The sequence below is a fragment of the Apodemus sylvaticus genome, chromosome 20 (assembly GCF_947179515.1).
Source record: "Apodemus sylvaticus chromosome 20, mApoSyl1.1, whole genome shotgun sequence".
Lineage (NCBI taxonomy): Eukaryota > Metazoa > Chordata > Mammalia > Rodentia > Muridae > Apodemus > Apodemus sylvaticus.
Genome location: NC_067491.1, coordinates 16,782,285 through 16,806,339, shown reverse-complemented (window position 1 = coordinate 16,806,339; position 24,055 = coordinate 16,782,285). Strand labels below are relative to the sequence as shown.

General features: G+C 40.5%; 1 protein-coding gene across 1 annotated transcript in view; it reads left to right on the top strand.

Annotated features, from left to right (window-relative positions):
* LOC127671044 (lysozyme C-1-like) overlaps positions 1-24,055 on the top strand; it is a 70,587-nt gene that overhangs the window by 30,261 nt on the left and 16,271 nt on the right. The window contains exon 3 of the mRNA XM_052165714.1: positions 15,631-15,709. Within this exon, the coding sequence (XP_052021674.1) occupies positions 15,631-15,709 (79 nt within the window). The remainder of the gene's footprint in view (positions 1-15,630; positions 15,710-24,055) is intronic.

Sequence of the window (24,055 nt, the reverse complement as noted above, 5' to 3'; positions counted from 1 at the left end):
ATATATGTCTGTGTGTCCCCTATGCACTTGATCCTTTGGAGGCCACAAAAGAGTGTCAGATCCCTGGAGTGGAGTTTCAGACAGCTGTGGGCAACTGCATGTGTACTGAGGAATTATACCTGGGTTCTCTGGGAGAATGAATGTCCTCAAGAGCTGAGCCATCTCTCCAGCCCATGTGGGCATCCTTAGAAAACAACACTGTCAGAAAGCCAAGCATCATGCTCTGGCCCTGAACTAGGGAACAGACTCCATGCCACACACAAAGTCATCCCTTTTCCCTCTCCATAATTATCATTTGTGGCAGCTACTGTGCTGGCCATGGTGACTTCCTCAGTATTGGTTTTCAGCCTGAGACACATGGAATGCAATGGTCTTATGTGCCTATTAGAAAGGGAAGGGCTGATTTGGACCCCCTAAAGTATTTGTCCAGGAGCAGGAGATATGGACAGTGACAAGATTTAATCTTATTATTCTCTTGAGACAAAGACTGAGTAAGGAATTTAACAGTAAAATAGCAAATTGGCCTAATTTTGGGTATAAAATTGTCCCCCAGAGAAATTTGTTGTAAACTAGATGTTTTATTTGGTAAGTTATATAAATTTTGCTATGGTTTAAAAAAGAAATATTTATTTTATATATACATGAACATTATAGCTGTCTTCAGACACACCAGAAGAGAACACTGGATCCCATTAAAGATGGTTGTGAGCCAGTATATGGTTGATGGTGTTGTGATCATAAAAAGATAAAGAAATGTAAGAATATGTTCTATGTGTGTGTGTTGTGTTGTGCGGGAAGGGGTGCCTCAACAGGCCTATGATGAGGAATTACATCCTTCTGAGGGTGTAGCATAGAATAGAGTTTATTTAGGGCATGTAGATGGGGTTGTTAAGAGGGTAGTAGAGGCAGAAAAAGGCAGAGAGAAGGAGAGAGTAGAGAAGTAGAGGCTGGCATAATCATATGTAGTTGGGGGAGTGAGGAAGAGCCCAAGAGGGCAAGAGAGGCAAGAGTAAGAGAATAAGAGAGATGAGAGAGAGACAGAGACAGAGACAGAGAAAGAGAGAGAGACACAGAGAGACACAGAGAGAGACAGAGAGAGACAGAGAGACACACACACATACACACACAGACAGAGACAGAGAGGGACAGAGAGAGACAGAGAGACACAGAAAGAGAGACAGAGAGAGACAGAGACAGAGCTAGACAGAGACAGAGAGACAGACACACACACACACACAGACGGGAGGGGAAAGCATCTCCCTTTATAGTGGACCAGTCCCACCTGCTACCTCCTTGTTGTCCTGGTTCTGTGGAGCCATCTAAATATAGGTCAGAAGAACAGCTCCAGAGGAGAGGAGATTGGAGCATCTGAAGGTTGCTTCTCTGGAGCTGTCCTGGGTCCAGTAAGCACCTGGACTTGACAAGATGTTGAAACACATTATTATGGTAAAGAATAAGATTAAATATGTTTGGGATAAATTTTTTTTCTTAAGATGTACATTTGATACCCAGAGGAAGCCAACCCTTTGCAATAGGTAGTAAGTGGCAACTTTGGGCAAATGTACTTATCTGGATGGAGCCTATTTGGTCCATGATAGGAAGATCTGAGTAGGTTTCCTGTAGCTTATAAATTTATAAAACAGATAATAACATGAATTAACCTGAGCAGTTCTTAAGATGAGCCTTTCGTGTTGCAGAAAGTACAACATTAAAAAGTTGGAAAGTTGAATCGTAGAGTGGAATGTTTTATTAGAGCTAGGCATATTTATTGGCACTCAGATAATGTTAGGACAGTGACATAGCATGAAGAGGAAATATGACATATTTAAATAATGGAAACCAAGTTTATATAAAGAGATAATAGATTACACCTGTGAAAGTTTTCTTCTAGCTGTCAATGTAGTCAGAAGTCTGAGGAATAAACAACAATTTATCAGTTATATAATTTTTTAAAAAAAATGCCAGAGTCCACTAGCCAACAGTTCTCCATGGTCTCTATGGTCTCAATGAAAGCTTTGGCAGAGTCAGTGTGGCTTTCAAATGCAGAAGACACAGGGCTCTTTCTTTGTGGAATGGATACATGTGACATGAGAAATGGCTTACCTTTATTTTAGCCAAGTCATTTGACTCAGACTATCCAGTCTTGTCCACTCTGTATTTTAGTGATTATCATATCACAATCCAGGCAGAATCCTGTAGCTATGTCTACATCTTCTGAGACCTGGTGGGAGAAATAGGGGCTTTTTGGAAATCTGTCTGTCATAAACCTAATAACTAATTAACTTCTGACAGGATTGAGCCCTGTATAGATTGGTTATAACTGAATAGAATTTAATGCCAGCTGTAAAAATCATATTAAGACAGGATAGGTTTGAAAACCTTAGGTAACTTTTACAGGTTGTTTAGGTAGAGAAAAGCATATTTTTGTATTAGCAAAGAAATATATGACTAGGACCAGAATAAGAGCTAACAGTCATAGCTTGAGATCGAACTGTCCTGGCAGGCAAGCCTTGAGGGTCTGGCTGGTGTGCACAACCAGCAGCCCAAAGGTGTGGCTCCCAGAGTCAGTGAGTTGGAGCAGAACTGTGCTATGGGCCAGTGGTGGTTGAGGCAGAGGACCCTGTTCAGCAGCCCACAAGCTTTTGGTCCACCCTGTGCTGCTGTGGGGTGGGACTTACTACCATCAGCTGGATGTAGTGGCTACTAAAAAGTAAGGGCCCAAAGTAGCGTGTTTCATATCTTAATATCATGTGGCATCACATAGCACTGGTAGAGCACAGGCAGGATGACAGAGCTGAGTGCAAGGGGACAAGGGTAGCAGAATCCCTGGGAAGGGGTAGAGCCAGCCTGATTTACAGGCAAACCAGCCGAACTAGTTTTTGTAGTAGGCAGCTAATGAGGTAGTAGGGAGGGGAATGTCTAAGCTATAACAGACTGACCCAGGGGCTAGACAGGTGGGTGCTAAAATCTAACTCTCAAGAGCAGGTGTGGCTGAGCTAAAGTGCATTTATCCAGGTCTGGCCAGGAATTCTCAGCCAGGAGAAAGAAACTGTCTCCAGCAAATGAGGGACAGGGCAGCACAGGGGTAGCTCTGAGCTCAAGAGATTCCTGAGACCATGTGGATGGTCTCTCTGACCAGTGGGGCATGGGGTACTTAGCAGATCTGGTCTAGGGAGCCTGGATCTCTTGTGGCAGAGATGGACTGCAAAGCTGCAGGGTTTCTAGATCCAAGTCATGGAAACAATGTTGTGATCCTAAAAAGATAAAGAAATATAAGAATATAGTCTATGGGGGTGTGTAGTGAGTTATGGGTGAAGTGGCTGCCTCAGCCGGCCCATTCCATGGCATTCGTTGCCTTTGAGGGACCAGCCCCACAACAGTAGAGCATATAATAGAGTTTATTTAGGGAATGGGGAGAAGGGTTCAGGAGGTAGTAGAGGCAGAGAAGGGCAGAGAGGAGATAAGTAGAGGCTGACCATGACCACGTGGAGAGAGAGAAGGGAAGAGGGAAGGGAAGAGCCTAAGAGGGCAAGAAAGGAAAGAGAGAAAGGTAAGGGCAAGAGAGTAAGAGAAAGAGGAGGGGGTAAACATCCCCTTTTATAAGGAGACAGTCGTAGCTGGCTCTTGTCAGGTAACTGTGGGGGTGGAATCCAGACAGAGTACCAACAGATGAGATTTGAACTCAGGACCTCTGGAAGAACAGTCAGTGCTCTTAACCACTGAGCCATCTCTACAGCCCCTGAATTTTGCTATTTTAAGAAAGGTAGGGAGATTTCCCATATTGTCCTTGTTCTGTAGTCTTGGTTGGCTGAGTGTTTGCTGGGATCTTCTGGTGTCTGCTTCTAAGTGCTAGGACTGTGGACATTTATACAACACAAAGCACAGCTACCTTCTGCTTACTCACTATTCAGCTTTGTTATGGCCAAAAGCAGAGGAAAATAGTTGCCTATGCAGAGGAAGGGGAGCTTCAGGCCTAGGAAAGGGCATCTATGAAGGTTCTAGTTGACGTTTGACTAGTGTCTTAAAATGCTAATCAACTGAAAAACACAAAGATTCTGTCACAGTTTATGTTTCTAAAGAATGCCCTGTGGGTGAAGGGCTGTGCCCTCACTTCTGACACTGATCCCTTGCAAATGCCATTAAAATACTGACTAAACATTCTTAAGTGCACATGTCAGGTTGAGCTGACTGGCTTTTACTACCTCATACTCTGGAGGCTGAGGTAGGTTTTCATCTGAGCATAGGAATTAGAGAGCAGCCTGAGAACCACAGTCAGAGAGGTTGTCAAAAAGTAAGGGACCCACCTGGTGACTCCCAACTCTGTATTTCCAGTCCAGGGTATCTGACACCTTCTGGCCTCCTCAACACCAGGCCCCCATGTGGTGCACAGAGACACAGGCAAGCAAAACATACATATCCATAAAAATAAATAAATATTTATAAGTAAGTCAAAAACCAAACCAAACCAAACAAACAAACAAAACACTTTGTGATCAAGGTACAGTAGGGGGCTGACACCCAAGTGTATACAGAAAGAGAAACCAAGGAAAAGGAAGTTGACTTTTGACCTACAACCTAGCATGTACTAGGCATAGAAGCCACACTTTACAGCACTTTATACAGAGTAAGACTGCATAGTGACTGTCATTGTAAACTTTACCTCTTGTGTCAAAGCAGTTGCAGAGGCTGTGGTGGTGCTAGCTCTTAACTTATTTAAAGATACTTTACCAACAAAAATCAAGTCTATTACCCTCTTGCTTGTACTTAAATCCTGACTCAGTTCTTCCAGTCCCTGAAAGTTTCTTTCAGAATACCAAGGTCCTGTAATATCCACATGCTGTAAAGCAAAAGCTGGTTGATAGACCACCATAACAGACATGCTGTCTTTCAATACAGCAACACAATTAGAAAGTGTACAATCAATACAACTTACAGTAATTACTATAGAAGAAAAAAAGTAATTTTAGCATGACCAGTTAATAAAAGATTGGGATCTTTAACACACGCACTAAAATTTGTTTGAAGTCCAGATCCTGTCCCACTATTATTCACTGCAAATGGGATTTCATACAAGGTAGTGGTAAATTTTCAACTATGTTTATGAAAATGTCCAGAACCAGTCTTCCAAATGAAGACTGTCATTTCCAATATTGGATTGATTTCTGTACCAGTCCATGACTGACTCAGAATAACTGGTCACATTAAAGGATAGAGAAGAGTCATTATAATAACTTCTCTACTTGATTAATTTTTCCTAGTCAGTTTCCAGTCTCCATGTTCTCTGTCCCACAAGCTCTAAAAGCTTGAGGCAAGGTAGCTTGTTGTATTTGGGATATAGACATGCAAAAGTGTTTCAGGAGCATATGTCCAATATGGCTTCCCAGTCACCATTTTCAGGGCACTCAGCAAGCTCACAGGTCAGCATCATTCTTTGTCCTAGCATCAGCATGTCTCATGAGTCACTGAGGCAGCTACCATGCTCCTTCAGCATCCTACCGAAAAAACACAAACATTCCCTCTAACTTATATTAAATACCTGATCAGGATCATGCCATGCCAGAATGTGGATCCTTCCATTTCACCTATGAATAAGAATGTCTAGTTCTAGGTTGCTATTGACACTCAGCAGAGAGTTCCTTGGCATCCAAATTTTGTAAAAATTTTAAAATGCAAAAAGACAATGCGATATCTCTTTCTTCCTATTTAAACCCTACCAACAACAGCAGCCCACCACATGTTAATTCGGGACAGAGAAAAATAAGATGTGTATTTCTTGCAACTACTGAAGTCACTTTAGCTGTCATCAGTTCTTGGTGAAATTGACTATGGACTTCATTCTGAATTCTGGAGGAACTCTTACCCTTGTATAAGAAGTGCTCCACCTCTGGATCGGGAACAGCATGGGCCACGGTGCTCCGTCTCCAGGCAGTGCAGAAGGCCAGCTGTGCACCCAGAGGCTGGCTACGATGAGGCAGCTTGCACGGGTGAGTCCTGCATTGACAAGACCAACTAACACCAGTGAGAACTAGATGGCAAAAGGCAAATGTAGGAACGTTACTAACAGAAATCAAGTCAATATGGCAGCATCTGAACCCAATTCTCCATTAACAGCAAGTCCTGGATAGCCCAACACACCAGAAAAACAAGATTTGGATTTAAAATCACTAGTCAAGATGCTGTTACAGGAACACATGAAGGACATAAATCTCTCTCTCTCTCTCTCTCTCTCTCTCTCTCTCTCTCTCTCTCTCTCTTTTGCTTTTCTTTTCTGAGACCGGGGTTTCTCTGTATAGCCCTGGCTGTCCTGGAACTCACTCTGTAGACCAGGCTGGCCTCAGACCCAGAAATTCCCCTGCCTCTGCCTCCCAGAGTGCTGGGATTGCAGGCGTGCGCCGCCGCCACCACCACCCGGCTTAAATGTGTAGCCCAGGGTGGCCTAAAATCGTGATCCTCCTGCCTCTGCTTCCTTCAGCAAATCCTATCAGTGTGCGCCACCACAAGTGGCCATAAATAAATCTCTTAAAGAAATTCAGGAGAATATGGATCAAAAGTTAGAAGCCCTTACAAGGGAAACACAAAAATCATTAAAAGAAATTCAGGAGAATATGGATCAAAAGATAGAAGCCAATAAGGAGAAAACACAAAAATCACTTAAAGAAATCCAGGAGAACTTTGGTCAACAGGCTGAGGTCATGAAAGAGGAAACACAAAAATCTCTTAAAGAATTACAGGAAAACACAAACAAGCAAGTGAAGGAGCAGAGCAAAACCATCCAGGATCTAAAATCAGAAGTAGAAACAACTAAGAAATCACAAAGGGAGACAACTTTGGAGATAGAAAACCTTGGGAAGAAATCAGTGGCCATAGATGCAAATACCAACAACAGAATACAAGAGATAGAAGAAAGAACCTCAGATGCCGAAATACCATAGAAACCATGGACCCAATGGTCAAAGAAAATGCAAAGTGCAAAAAGCTTGTAGCCCAAAACATCCAGGAAATCCAGGACACAATGAGAAGGCCAAACCTAAGGATTATAGGCATAGACGAGAGTGATGATTTACAACTTAAAGGGCCAGCAAATATCTTCAATAAATTATGGAAGAAAACTTCCCTAACCTAAAGAGAGAGATGCCCATGGATATACAAGAAGCCTACAGAACTCCAAACAGACTGGAACAGAACAGAAATACCTCCTGTCACATAATAATCAAAACCCCAAATGTACTAAACAAAGAATATTAAAGGCAGTAAGAGAAAAAGGCATATAAAGGAAAGACCAATCAGAATCACACCAGGCTTCTCACCAGAGACTATGAAAGCTAGAAGATCCTGGGAAGATCTCATGTAGACTCTAAGAGAATACAAATTCCAGCCAAAACTACTATACCCAGCAAAACTCTCAATCACCAAGATATTCCATGACAAAACCAAGTTTACCCAATATATCTTACCACAAACCCAGCCCTACAAAGGATAATAGGAAGAAAACACCAATACAAGGAGGGAATCTTCACCCTGGAAAAAGCAAGATAGTTACCTTCTTTCATCAAACCCAAAAGAAGATAACCAATCAAATATAAAAAATAACATCAAAAAAGATGGGAAGTAATAATCACTATTCCTTAATATCTCTTAACATCAATGGACTCAATTCTGAAATAAAAAGACAGAGACTAACGGACTGGATATGTAAACAGGACCCTACATTTTGCTGCATACAGGAAACACACCTCAGTGTCAAAGACAAACACTACCTTAGAATAAAAGGCTGGAGGACAATTTTGCAAGCAAATAGTCTCAGGAAACAAGCCAGAGTAGCCATGCCATTCTTTTTTTTTTTTTTTTTTTAATCAGGGTTTCTCTGTATAGCCCTGGCTGTCCTGGAACTCACTCTGTAGACCAGGCTGGCCTTGAACTCAGAAATCCGCCTGCCTCTGCCTCCCAGAGTGCTGGGATTACAGGCGTGCGCCACCACAGCCCAGCGGGAGTAGCCATTCTAATATCAGATAAAATTGACTTTCAACCTAAAGTCATCAAAAGAGACACTGAAGGACACTTCTTGTTGATCAAAGGAAAAACACACCAAGAAGAACTCTCAATCCTGAACATCTATGCTCCAAATGCAAAGGCACCCTCATTCATAAAAGAAACTTTACTAAAGCTCAAAGTACACATTGCACCTAACACAATAATTGTGGGTGACTTCAACACTGTACTTTCCTCAATGGACTAATCAGGAAAACGGAAACTAAACAGGGACACAGTGAAACTAATTGAAGCTTTGGACCAATTAAATTTAACAGATCTATGTATAGAACATTTCAACCTTAAGCAAAAGAATATACCCTTTTCTCAGCACCTCATGGTACCTTCTCCAAAATCGACCATATAATTGGTCACAAGACAGACCTCAACAAGTATAAGAAGACTAGTCCCATGCCTCCTATCAGATCACTATGGAGTAAAAGTGGTCTTCAATAGCAACAAAAACAACAGAAAGTCCACATACACATGGAAACTGAACAATACTCTACTCAATGATACCTTGGTCAAGGAAGAAATAAAGAAATCAAAGACTTTTTAGAATTTAATGAAAATGAAGACACAACATACCCAAAACTATGAGACACAATGAAAGCAGTGCTAAGAGGAAAACTCATAGCCCTAAGTGCCTCTAAAAAGAAAATGGAAAGAGCATACACAAGCAGCTTAATGACACCTGAAAGCCCTGGAGCAAAAAGAAGCAAATTCACCCAGGAGGAATAGAAGGCAGGAAATCATCAAACTCAGGGCTGAAATCAATCAAGTAGAAACTAAGAGAACCATACAAAGAATCAACAAAACCAGGAGCTGGTTCTTTGAGAAAATCAACAAGATAGATAAACTCTTAGCCAGACTAACCAAAGGGCACAGATACAGTATCCAGATTAACAAAATTAGAAATGAAAAGGGAGATATAACAACAGAAACTAAGGAAATTCAAAAAAATCATCAGATCTTACTACCAAAGCCTATACTCAACACAACTAGAGAATCTAGAGGAAATGGATAATTTCCTATACAGATACCAAACATCAAAATTAAATCAGGATCAAATAGATCATCTAAACAGTCCCATAACCCCTAAAGAAATAGAAGGGGTCATATAAAGTCTCCCAACCAAAAAAAGCACAGGACCAGACGGCTTCAGTGCAGAATTCTATCAGACCTTCAAAGAAGACCTAACACCAACACTCTTCAAACTGTTCCACAAAATAGAAACTGAAGGAACACTACCAAACTTGTTCTATGAAACCACAATTATACTGATACCAAAACCACACAAAGATACAACAAAGAAAGAGAACTTCAGGCCAATTTCCCTTATGAATATCGATGCAAAAATACTCAAAAAAATTCTTGCCAAACGAATCCAAGAACACATCAAAACGATCATCCACCATGATCAAGTAGGCTTCATCTCAGGGATGCAGGGATGATTCAATATAAGGAAACCCATCAATGCAATCTACTACATAAACAAAATCAAAGAAAAAAAACATATGATCATTTCATTAGATGCTGAAAAGGCATTTGATAAAATTCAGCATCCTTTCATGCTAAAAGTCTTGGAAAGAACAGGAATTCAAGGCCCATACCTAAACATAGGTAAAGCAATATACAGCAAACCAGTAGCCAATATCAAACTAAATGGAGAGAAACTTGAGGCAATCCCACTAAAATCAGGGACTAGACAAGGCTGCCCTCTCTCTCCATATCTTTTCAATATAGTACTTGAATTTCTAACTAGAGCAATTAGACAACATAAGGATGTCAAAGGTATACAAATTGGAAAGGAATTAGTCAAATTATCACCATTTGCAGATGACATAATAGTATACTTAAGTGACCCAAAAAAACTCCACCAGAGAACTCATACAGCTGATAAACAACTTCAGCAAAGTGGCAAGTTATAAAATCAACTCAAGCAAATCAGTTGCCTTCCTATACTCAAAGGATAAGCAGGCTGAGAAAGTAGTTAGGGAAATGACACCCTTCATAATAGCCACAAACAATATAAAGTATCTTGGTGTGACTAACCAAACAAGTGAAAGATCTATATGACAAGAACTTCAGGTCTCTGAAGAAGGAAATCAAAGAAGACCTCAGAAAATGGAAAACTCTTCCATGCTCGTGGATTGGCAGGATTAATATAGTTAAAATCACCATCTTGCCCAAAGCAATATACAGACGCAATGCCATCCCCATCAAATCCCAATTCAGTTTTTCACAGAATTAGAAAAAGCAATTCTCAAATTCATCTGGAATAACAAAAAACCCAGGATAGTTAAAACTATTCTCAACAGTAAAAGAACTTCTGGGGGAATTAGTATCCCAGACCTCAAGCAATACTACAGAGCAATAGTGTTGAAAAATGCATGGTATTGGCACAGTGACAGGCAAGTGCACCAATGGAATAGAATTGAAAAACCACAAATGAATCCAAACACCTATGGTCACTTGATCTTCAACAAAAAAGCGGAAAACATCCAGTCGAAAAAAGATAGCCTTTTTAAGAAATGGTGCTGGTTCAACAGGAGGTCAGCATGCAGGAGAATGCGAATTGATCCACTCTTATCTCCTTGTACTAAGCTCAACTCCAAGTGGATCAAGGCCCACCACGTAAAACCAGACACACTGAAAGTAATAGAAAAGAAACTGGGGAAAACCCTTGAGGACATGGGCATATGGGAAAAGTTCCTGACGAACACCAATAGCTTATGCTCTAAGATCAAGAATAGACAAATGGGATTTCATAAAATTACAAAGTTTCTGTAAGGCAAAGGACACAGTCAAAAGGACAAAATGGCAACCAACAAATTGCAAAAAGATCTTCACCAACCCTACATCCAGTAGAGGGCTAATATCCAATATATACAAAGAAATCAAGAAGGTAGAACCAAGGGAACCAAATAACGCCATTAGAAAATGGGGTACAGAGCTAAACAAAGAATTTTCACATGAAGAACTTCGGAGGGCTGAGAAGCACCTTAAGAAATGTTCAACATCATTAATCATTAGGGAAATGCAAATCAAAACAACTCTGAGATTTCACCTCACTCCAGTCAGAATGGCTAAGGTCAAAAACTCAGGAGACAGCAGGTGTTGGGAAGGATGTGGAGAAAGAGGAACACTCCTCCACTGCTGGTGTGATTGCAAGATGGTGCAACCACTTTGGAAATCAGTCTGGCGGTTCCTCAGAAATCTGGGCATGACACTTTAGGAGGACCTTACTATACCACTCCTGGACATATACCCAGAGGATTCCCTGGTATGCAATAAGGACACATGCTCCACTATGTTCATAGCAGCCCTATTTGTAGTAGTCAGAAGCTGGAAAGAACCCAAGTGTCCCTCAATGGAGGAATGGATACAAAAAATGTGGTATATTTACACAATGGTGTACTATTCAGCCATTAGAAACAATGAATTCATGAAATTTTCAGATAAATGGATGGAGCTGGAGAACCTCATACTAAGTGAGGTAACCCAGTCTCAAAAGATCAGTCATGGTATGCACTCACTGATAAGTGGATATTAGCCTAGAAACGTTGAATACCCAAGAATTAATCTACATATTAAATGATGTCTAGGAAGATGTGGGGATTGGGGAGCTGGTTCTGGAAAGACTCAGTGCAGTAGTATAGGGGAATACCAGAACAGGGAAGTGTAGATGGAGTACAGGAAGGAGTAGATGGGGGAACAGGGGGAGGGAAGAGGGCTTATGGGACTTTCAGGGAGAGGGAAATCATTTGAAATGTAAATAAAGAATATACCGAATTAAAAAAAATGAAATTGTGTTGTTGCTTCCTGTTTAAAAAAAAAAGAAATGCTCAACATCATTAATCATTAGGGAAATGCAAATCAAAACAACCCTGTGATTGTACCTCACACCTGTCAGAATGGCTAAGGTCAAAAACTCAGGAGACAGCAGTGTTGGTGAGGATGTGGACCTCCACTGCTGGTCGGATTGTAAGATGGCACAACCACTATGGAAATCAGTCTGGCGGCTCTTCAGAAAACTGGACATCACACTTCTTGAGGACACTGCTATATCTCTCCTGGGCATATACCCAGATGATTCCCCAGCCTGCAATAAAGACACATGTTCCACTATATTCATAGCAGCCTTATTTATAATAGCCATAAGCTGGAAAGAACCCAGATGTCCCTCAGTGGAGGAATGGATACAGAAAATGTGGTGTATTTACACAGTGGAATACTACTCAGCAATTAAAAACAACGAATTCATGAATTTTTTAGGCAAATGGTTGGAACTGGAAAATATCATCCTAAGCGAGGTAACCCAATCACAAAAGAATACACATTGAATGCAATCATTGATAAGTGGATATTAATTAGCCTGGAAGCTCTGAATACTGAAGACACAATTAGCATATTAAAAGATTCCCATGAAGAAGGAAGAAGAGGGCCCTGATCCTGGAAAGGCTTGAACCAGCATTGTAGGGGAGTACCAGGATAGAGAAAAGGGAGGGGGAATGATAGGAGAATGGATGGAGAGAAGAGGACTTATGGTACATATGGGGCGGGGGAACTGGGAAAGGGGAAAGCATTGGAATGTAAACAAAGAATATAGAAAATAAAAAAATATATATACAAAAAAGACAATGATTTAAAAAAATTGTGGTGTATGAAGATATAACTCCCCTTTTTTATTTTAAGAAGATAATTGTTTTAAAGTTCCACACTACTTGTTTCTCAATAACTTGCCCATCAAATGATAAGGAATCCCAGAAATATGGGTAATATTAAGTTGTTGACAGAAAGTCTTAAAAGCTTGACTGCAGTAGCCAGTTCCATTATCAGTTTTAATCTGATTGTGAACATCCAGCATAGAAAAACAATGTAGACAATGGGTAATTACATTTTCAGTTGCTTTTCCTGTTAAAGCAGTGACAACTAGGAAGCTTGAAAAGATGCCACTAGTCACATGCGCATATTTTAATTTTCCAAAATCAGAAATTTGAGTAACATCCATTTGCCATAATTTTTTAGTTATAAGTCCTCAAGAATCAACACCATTATGTGGAACATGTAGAAACTGAGGACACTGAGACCAAGTCTTTACAATTTGATGTGTATATTCTGTAAAAATACCAAATTATTGTCTCAAGGTATTACTATGCTGATGATGTAAAGAATGAGAATGTACGGCCAGTTGTTCCTATGTAAAGTCTATAATGGCCTGGGATACAAATCTCCTGTGGCATTGCCTTAAGGGGTCTTGTCCAGGCAATCCAGGATTGTCAGCTCTCTGCAGGCAGGTCCAGGTGAGAGGAGAGAACCTGGTCCACCAGGGTCTCCTTGTGGCTGAGCAGGATGGTGAGTCTCACAGCTCGCATAGCCTGCCTCCAGAGAATAACCACCCCAAGCTGGGAGTCTGTCAAAGTTGGAACTTGTTTAAATTTTCAGTTTTTTGTATATGTGGGACTGAGAGAAAAGGTGTTTTCTTTTTTCTGAGATGAGATGATGTAGGGGGTGGGGAAGGGTGACAGAGGGTCTGAGGTGACTGACAGAACCAACAAAGTTATTCTGTGCAAAGGCATCTCATGCTGGTCGTGCTGAGTCACTCCAGTACAGAAGTGACTGAGACAGGTCTCTAAACTAGAGCAAAGCCTCAGGCTTCCTCATTAGGCTTCAGTATCTGGCTGAATAAGGCCCAACATCTCCCCATTTTTTCTTTTTATGAGAAAGTCACATGGCTCCTGTCTTAGGTTGTCCCCTGCCTGGGGATCTAAAGCAGCTCTGGATATCATGTGTCAGGCTTGTGTGAGAGTCTGCCTCATGACCTGTCTTAGGTCGTCTCAGACATCTGAGATCTTACCTGTCCTCGGTAAATGGAGAGTTGGGTGGAGGGGGGTTGCTCATATTCTGAGGGCAATTCCTATGTTGATCTTGGCTCTCAGGACTTGAGCCATTGATAATGGACCTTGATCTGATGAAGCCTTATCATCTCTAAATACTGTTGGATGAATTGTGTGATCTTATTAATAAACACTGCCCCACCATGAGAGGGAGAAAGAGAAGGGGGAAGGGACCAAGGAGGGGAAGGATGTCGGGCAGGCAGCTGTGAGTGCCAGTCCACAGTGGGCTGTCTTGGAAACTCTCTCCCTCTGTCTCTAAGTCTTCTTGGAGTGGATCATTAAATCACCCATCAATCTTTTGGAGGATCTTCGTTGTTGCTGACAGGGGAATCTTTGTTCTTTTCCTTCATAAATCTGTGGAGGAAGCAGAAGTGGTGCTATCAGGATTGAGAATTTCCCTGGAGTATTTATTATCATCATCACCCTTGCTGGGGCAAGTATTTTATGATTCTGACCAGGTTTATGTTTTCCAAAGCCGCTTTTATACCATTTTAATTGCATGCAAATATTAAGGGTGGGCAGTACAATGAGGAACAAGCAAGGCAGTAAGCAAAGTCCTGTGATTTCTCCCCTGACAGTTGTTTCCATGGGTTTGTCAGAATGACCAAAATAACTGAGCCAATTCATGGTCCAAGCCCAAAATCAGATTCTTGCCTGAAGCCTACTTCTTTTGTCCTACCCTAAGATTAAGATTTCAGCCTGAGGGGGCTGGAGAAATGGCTCAGTGGTTAAGAGCACTGACTGCTCTTCAGGAGGTCCTGAGTTCAATTCCAGCAACCATATGGTGGCTCACAACCATCTCTAGTGGGTCTGAATAAATGTACAGTGTAGTTACATAAAATAAATAAATAAATCTTAAAAAAATCCAGATTCCAGCCTGAACCTACTTTGCTATTAGAGCCTAAAATTTGATTCTACCCTGAATTTGCTTCCTTGTCAAGGCCTAATGTCAGATTTCTGCTGAAGCACATTTCCTTGTCCTTGGCCAATGTCAGATTCCTGCCAAGCAGTCTCCCCAAAAGGTTCTCCACAGACATTGTTTGACTATACTGCCATGTTTATCCTGGAACCGTTTTTTTTTCTTTGTACAACGGGCTTTTTCAAATTCACAGAAATCTGTTGAACTGTCTCGGCCTAGAATTAAAGTTGTGCTGGTCTCATGTATTTTGACCTTTATTTTTTTGATCTTTGATTATGTCTTTTTTTACATAGGCTGTCTCCATGTGTTCTTTATAGAATGAAGTAGGTTTTTTTTAAACAACAATATTTATTTTATGTATATGAGTGTTCTATCTGCATGTATGTGTATATTCAGGGCATATATAGACATATGTCTATATGTATATAGACAGGGCGTTAGATAACAGTTTAGATGGTTATGTGCCACCATTTGGTTACTGGGTATTCAACTCAGGGTCTCTAGAAGAGCTCTAGAAGTGCTCTCAATGGCTGAGCCATCTCTCCACTGACAACATACATGTCGATGTCCTAGTAACCTTTCTTTTCCACTTTCTCTGGTGGGTGGTGGTCTAGACGGGAGGTTGAACCCTTATTAAAGCATGTTGAGAAAAATATATCCCTACAAATATACTTGGGAAATAATTCCTTGAACTCTTGGCTTACTGCCACATTGAAAGCTGGCTTGATCTGACCTGAAGTGGTTTTATAACTGCCCTGGTTATTCCTCACCCCTGTCTTTCAGCTCTACTGCAGGATGACATAACTCAAGCCATACAGTGTGTGAAGAGGGTTGTGAGCATTCCCCAAGGCATTCGAGCATGGTATGTTAGAACACTGGAAGGGGGAGGTCCGGCTCTGTGGAAATAAGCAGTGTGTCTAAGGCCCAAGGGTCATTCTGAGAACTGTGTGAGCAGCTGGGGGCTTTTCTTACATCATTATTTTTAGGGAATTTATGCAGTTTGTAAGAGTCCCCATATAACTACTTTATTTTTATGTGTGCAGACTAGTTGTAGAATCAGTGGACTGTACAGGACATAGGATTAAACATCAGTCTTGAGCATCCTGTTCTCTGTTGAGGCAGCAGATCATCAAACCACCATGCAGACTCAGGTCCAGAGTCAGTAGCAGCTTCCAGGAGCAGGCATAGCCTGTTTGTCACACTAGCTCTTGGCCCAGAATCCTGTCCCCTTTCATGCCATGTTCACAATATATTCCCTCATAAGATTTGAGTGTGTGTGTGACAGAGGAGACAGATTTTATCCATTTATTCCCATGTCTCTTTCCTCCACAGGGTGATATGGCCAACACACTGACAAAACTGATATCAGTCCCAGTATATTTGTAACTGTGGAGTCTGACCACTGTGTGCTTCTACTGCAGCTCATTCTGTCTCTCTCTCACTATAGGAGTAGGTATGGGAAAATCACACTTCCTCACTTTCCCCTCAAACTAATAGGACTTCAGCAGAAACAGGACAAAATGGAGACTTCTTCCTAAGGGGCTTAAGCTGATACTGTGTTCGCTGTGTTGTTTGAAGCCTCCTGTGTCAGTCAGCTCATGCAGTGGATGCTGCTGACAGTCATCCAGCACAGTGACTGCCACACACACATCTCTGTATATCAGTTCTTCACCCAGGATGATTCACTTTGAGTTTACTCGGAATTCATCTTAATCAGCACTGTGCTGCATAAAAATACAACAACTATTTAAAGGAGAAGAGTTGACTTTTGGAAAATGTCTGTTGTTTGAGCCCAGGGCTTTGTGCAGGCCCAGCACCCAGTTAGAACAGCCTCTGTTGTGGGCCAGGATGGTTTTTGAGGGCACAGGACTCTCAGTGGATGAGTACTGAGACTGCCCCAACTCCAAAACTTATCATGAAAACTCAAAAATTTATCACGAAATATGTGCTCTTTTCAAACAGTATCTTCAAAGAGCTGTCCTGTTTATTCTGCTTAAAAATGAAATTCTCAGCTCATGTCAGTCTGTTTAACCCTTGAGAGGATGTTCCCAATCTTCTGAGGTATTTAGAAGGGACTAATGACCTGTTTCGTCCTCATCTTTCGTAAGTAGCTTCGTGCGTACAATCTATCTCTGAGACAGATAAGCATGTACCAGCAAATGACCAGAGGTGCAAATCTAATCTCATAGTGAAAAAGTACAAATAGCATTAAATGATTTTCAATGCACAGGTTGTCTTTTTTTTTTACATTGAAATGGTGTGTCTGGGGAAAAATGTATATGTATTGGGGAAAAATCAACTTGGCAGTCTTCACTGGGTCTACACTCTCACCTACACATAACCAGCTGAATATCTGGGTCAAATTCAAAAGAAATCTGGCCAATCTCCCTCCATCCCTAAGTGGCCCTTGAGACAGTGACCTACTCGGTATGGTCAGAGTCTATGCCAGCCCAGCCTTGTCTCCAGCATGCTGCTTCTTCTCAGGCCTTTGGTAGTGCTTAGATTGTGACTTCCTTCATCAGTATGGGAGCGCTCATAGCTCTATCTGTTACCCATTTTACATTTATTTATGATATATTTACTTACTTTCTAGTTTCCCCATTTGAGTCACTTACTCACTGTTAACCATAATCTGGAGATATGGAATAAAAGAATGACAGCAAACTTTGCCACTGTGAGAAATTCCTATTCTATCTCATCTGTGGAAACCCTTATGCTCTACTTGTTTTGTTCTTCACACGATTCATAACCTTCTTCTGAGTACCCGTTGCATGGGAGGACAGGGGAAGAGAAAGGGGCTAATGGGACTTTCGGGGAGTTGGGGGCTAGAAAAGGGGAAATCATTTAAAATGTAAATAAAAAATTATATCGAATAAAAAAAATAAAATTTCATTACCAGCTGTTAATCGCTAACTCTACTGTACTCATTAAGTAAACTTTGTCATAGGAATATATTTGTGTGTGTGTGTGTGTGTGTGTGTGTGTGTGTCTGCGTGTGTGTATGTGTGTGTGTGTGTAAAATAAGTATGTATATATACATGCATAAAAATATATATAATATATATTATAATCTGTGCGGGATTCTGCATACTAGTTGTTGTTCCATATTCTAATGTTATCATCAGAACCAGAACAAGTAGCACATTGCATGTGATTTGCTATCCAGTGACAAGAACAACAACTCTTGGAACCTGGACCCTCTCTGGGAAGGACTTGTTTAGCTGTGCTATTTGGACTCAGTCACCCCAAGGACATTTTTACATATGTCCTGCTCATAATGCTGATGAAAAATCTTGTCCCTCTAGTGATTGTTTCTATTGTACAGCTTGGGACTGTGAAATTTCTGGGCACATCTACGGGAAGGCTAAGGATGGAGACTGGATTACTATGTATCTCAGGGAACAAGATTCTGGCATCTCTATAAGCCATAAGCACTATGTGTCCATGGATAATCTCTATTCTTGTAATAGAAGCAATGTTGTCTGTCCTACCTTAGGTATTTCATTCACTGACAAGGGATAGAGGCTCGTAAGAAGTTGAGAGAAAAGGATGCAGGATGGTTTTGGACTTGGTTCAGCACTTCCCTGTGGCGGACTACTCTTCTACCTTCTGTTGTTAGGTTTGCTCATCCTATTTTCTCTAGGTCCAGTTTTATTCAATAAGCTGATGAACTTAAGCTGATAGGCTGATGTTCTGAAACAACAGATTGATCAAATTTGATCTAAACCTATACAAGTTCACTATCAGTGCCTAGTCTTAGCTGAGTAGTCAATGGCAGATAATCCTCACGGTGACAGCTTTACGGGGGGCATCATGTTTTTGAGCTAAAACAGAAGGCATCCCTTTGCTAGATGTTTATTCAGAGACTGTTACAAACATGACCTGGAGCTGCTTGCACAGAGGAAACTAAGACAGGCACTCAGCCTTTGGCTTTGATTTTATTTTACAGAAGGGGCTCATGTAGGGGATTACTGGAGCCAGACATGTTTTTCAAGGGCCTGAGTGGGGTAAAGGTGAGGGCATTAGTCACAGGAAGTGGTTTGGTCAGTCTGAAACTGTTCCTGATATCTGTACCCTGAGCTCTTGATGAGACACTGTGTGCTGACATACACATTAGATTAGATTCTTGGTAAAGGTCACGTTGTTTTTCTTTGATGGTTGCTTACCACATCCTGTTTTGTTTTGCTAACAAATGCTTTACCATATAATGGCTATGTGAAGATACATTAAACAAGACTTGATCAGAATCCTGTCTTGTCTCCATTTCTTGAGTCTCTTGCCGATAGATCCTCACTACATGCCCCGGGAACCTCTTCGAGAATCTGCAGGTGAGTTCACTTTGTCTTCAGTGAGTATTTTTTCCACTTTCTAATAAGGACTGAATTCACTATGTTCATAGAAGCCTTATTTATAATAGCCAGAATCTGAAAAGGACCCAGATGTGCTTTAACAAAGGAATGGATACAGAAAATGTGGTACATTTACACAATGGAATACTTCTTGGGTCACATGATGAATTCTTGAATTTCATAAGCAAATGATTGGACCTGCGAAATATAATCCTGAGTGAGGTAACCTAATAAAAAAGAGCACACATGGTGTGCACTCACTGATATGTGGATATTAGCCCCAAAACTCTGAGTACCCAAGATACATTTGACAGATCACATGAAGGTCAAGAAGACAGAAGACCAATTTGGGTACTTCCCCATTCTTAATGAACCAAATCTTTAAACAATATAAAATAAATACGGTGTGCTTATTCCTTGGGCAACAGAACATCTGTCATCAAATATATGGGAAAAGAACGCCAAGTTCTGAAGTCCATAGGTCTATAGGAACTTCCTGCTTTGCACACAGCTCAAAAGTAGGAGATCACAAGCTATTGGGAAAGAAGGGACTTGGAGGATGCTTAAATAGCAGGCATGCTTTCTCTAGTCAGTCAGCAGCTGATCCAGCTTCCAGTCACCATGAAGGCTCTCCGGACTCTGGGACTCCTCCTGCTTTCTGTCACTATCCAGGCCAAGGTCTAAGAATGCTGTTAGCCAGAATTCTGAAAAATAATGGAATGGCTGGCTACATTGGGATCAGCCTGGCAAGCTGTAAGTCTCTTCTTTGTGATGCCTCCACCTAAATTTTCAGAACAGCGACAATAGAGCAATGAGTGACCAGAGAGGGAGCTGCCTCATACGCTTTCATGTTTGTTCCCTGTGTGGCTGAGTTCATTTGACTGAAAGCATCATTTTTTTTTTTTTGTCATTTGAATCAGAGATGCTGGGGTGAGGGATTATAAGGCAATAGGACCTGAGGTGCTCCTGGACTGCCACTGGGATTTACAGTTCCTTCAGACTCAGCAGCCCACAAGAAAGGGGGCTGAGAACATATGGAAGACTCAATCATTTAGAACTTGGGAGCCGAGATTCTGGACTGACATGGTGTCTGTCGTCACTTCTCTTACCATGGTGTGCAACATTTCAGATAATTTTTTAGATCTTCATACATGGGGCAGTGGGATCCTATTTGCCCCTAGTTGTATAAATGAGGACCTTAGAGATGGAGTATAAAACAACTTAATAGCATTTTTCACTCTGGAGTGGCCTTTAGTTTCACACAAGAGAAGATATGGATGCGGAATAGTTCCTCATGGCTTACGTCACCTATGTTATCACAATCAGATTAGTTTCAAGTGGCTACTACTCAACAGAGAGATGCATGTGTGGGTGGATGGATGAAATTGAAGAATAGTTTTTTATGTCCTGATGTTCTTGCTTTCAAAATTCTCATTAGACATTTGTGATGATGTACACTCATGGATCCTAAGCAATGGGTTGCTGAGCTGGAGACTGCAAGCTCAGTGTCAAAGAAGGATATTTGGTGACACAGTGTAGAAAAAAGTATTCTAACTTACCATGAAATTTCCCATTAGTTCTTTGATCAATCTCTCTGAGAAAATCCTTATTTATCTAATATTAATAGTTCTAGCATCAGATGCAGTTCATATTAATTTAATAAATATGCCTAACTAATATTTCCATTTCTATTTTAGCCAGAGGTATCTTGAAGGATGAGATGGGGTGTTGGGATAATAATAAAAGCAATGGTAGAAATAGCCATTTTATTTTGAAGAAGGCATGATTTCACACTATAGCACTTGCTGGCCTGGAACTTGCTTTGCATACCTGACTGGTCTCAACTTACACAGATTCTTCAGCCTCTGCCTACCAACTTCAGGGAATAAAATTGAGCACCACAGTGACAAGTTTACATTTTAAAGGCCCTTAACTTGGTTATTGTTGGTATAAATTGATTTGTCCTGAAAGGGGTTCTCTTTGGGGCACTTGAAAATTACTTTCTGACTGGGCACAGCAGTTCTACCTACTTGAAGGGCATAGGCACGAGGATCACATCACACCAGAGTCTACCTTGGACAACACAGGCACTACCAGGCAGAACTAGTTGTGGCATATTATGTAATTTAACCACACAATTATACCTCTACTTCATCACTTAGGATCGAGTTGTTTCCCTTTGTGATTTCATTATTGTTTCATTGCTAAAAGAAATCAAGGCAATATGGCACCATCTGAACCCAATTCTCCCACAACAGCAAGTCCTGGATACCACAACACACCAGGAAAGCTAGATTTGGATTTTAAAATCACAGGTCATGATGCTGATGGAGGGTCTCAAGAAGGACATAAATAACTCCCTTAAAGAAATACAGGAGAACACAAGGAAACAGGGAGAAGCCCTCGAAGAACTAAGAGAAAATACAACAAAACGGGTGAAGGAATTAAGCAAAGTCATCCAGGATCTAAAGGAGGTAGAAACAATAATGAAATCACAAAGGAAAACAACCCGAGACATAGAAAACCTAGGAAAGAAGTCAGGAGTCATGGATTAATACCATCAACAACAGAATACAAGAGATAGAAGAGAGAATCTCAGATGCAGAAGATACCATAGAAAGCATTGATACAACAGTCAAAGAAATGAAAAATGCAAAAAGCTCCTGATCCCCAAATCCAGAAAATCCAGGACAAAATGAGAAGATCAAACCTAGGATTATATGTACAGAAGACAGTGAAAATTTCCAACTTAAAGGGCCAGTAAATATCTTCAACAAAAGTATAGAGAAAAACTTCCCTAACCTAAAGAAAGAGATGCCCATGAACACATTAGAAGCCTACAGAACTCCAAATAATTGGGCTAGAACAGATATTCCTCCTGTCACATAATAATTAAAAACCCAAATGCACTAAAAAAATAAAGTTTATTAAAAGCAGTAAGGGAAAAAGGCCAAGTAACATATAAAGGTACACATATAAGAATTACACCAGATTTCTCACCAGAGACCAAATGGATTTAATAGATATCTATAGAACATTGCATTCTAAATCAAAAGAATATACCTTCTTCTAGGCACCACATGGCACCTTCTCCATAATTGCCTGTATAATTGGCCACAAAACAGACCTCAACAGATATAAGAAGATAAAACTAATTTCATGCCTCCTATCAGATCATTATGGAGTAAGGGTGGTTTTCAACAGCAACAAAAACAACAGAAAGCCCACATACACATGGAAGCTGAGCAATGCTCTTCTCGATGATAACTTGGTCAAGGAAGAAATAAAGAAAGAAATCAAAACCTGTTTTAGAATTTAGGGAAAATGAAGGCACAAATTTATGGGACATAATGAAAGCAGTGCTAAGAGGAAAACTTATAGCTCTGAGTGCCTACAAAAAGAAGCTGGAGAGAGCATACACTAGCAGCTTAACAGCACACCTGAAAACTTTAGAACAAAAAGAAGCTAATACACCAAGAGGGGTAGAAGGCAGGAAATCATCAAACTCAGGGCTGAAATCAACCAAGTTGAAACAATAAGAACTATACAAAGAATCAACAAAACTAGGAGCTTGTTCTTTGAGAAAATCAACAAGATAGATAAACCTTTAGCCAGACTAACCAGAGGGCACAGAGACCGTATCCAAATTAACAAAATCAGAAATGAAAAGGGAGAAATAACAACAGAAACAGGAAAATCAAAAAATTATCAGATCCTACTACAAAAGCCTAAACTCAACACAACTGGAAAATCTGGAGGAAATGGACAATTCTTAGACAAATACCAACTACCAAAGTTTAATCAAGATCAGAAAGACCATCTAAATTTTCCCATAATCCTTAAAGAAGTCGGAGTGGTCATTGACAGTCTCCCAACCAAAAAAAGCACAGGAACAGATGGTTTTAGTGCAGAATTCTATCAGACCTTCAAAGGAAGAATACCAATACTCTTCAAACTATTCCACAAAATAGAAACAGAAGGAACATTACCCAACTGGTTCTATAAAGCCACAATTTCGCAGACACCAAAACCACACAAAGATCTAACAAAAAAAGAGAGAACCTTAGACCAATTTCCCTTATGAATATTGATGCAAAAATACTCAACAAAATCCTTGGTAACCAAATCCAAGAACACATCAAAATGATCATTTACCAAGATCAAGTAGGCTTCATCCCAGGGATGCAGGGATGACTCAATATATGGAAATCCATCAATATAATCCATTCCATAAACAAACTCAAAGAAAAAAACCCACATGGTCATTTCATTAGATGCTGAAAAAGCATTTGACAAAATTCAATATCCTTTCATGTTAAAGGTCTTAGAAAGAACAGGAATTCAAGGCCCATACCTAAACATAGTAAAAGCAATATACAGCAAACTGGTAGCCACCATCAAACTAAATGGAGAGAACCTTGAAGCAATCCCACCAAAATCAGGGACTAGACAAGGCTGTCCTCTCTCTCCATATTTATGCAATATAGTACTTGAATTTTTAGCTAGAGCAATTTGACAACATAAGGAGGTCAAAGGGATACAAATTGGAAAGGAAGAAGTAAAATTATCACTATTTGCAGATGCTATGATAGTATCCTTAAGAGACCCAAAAACCTCCACCAGAGAACTCCTATAGCTGAGAAACAATTTCAGAAAAGTTGCTAGATATAAAATTAACTCATCAGCCTTCCTATACTCAAAGGATAAACAGGCTGAGAAAGAAAATAGGGAAATGACACCCTTCACAATAGCCACAAACAGTATACCATTCATATCTTGGTGTGACTCTAACCAAACAAGTGAAAAGTTTGTATGACAGGAACCTCAAATCTTTGAAGAAAGAAATCCAAGAAGACCTC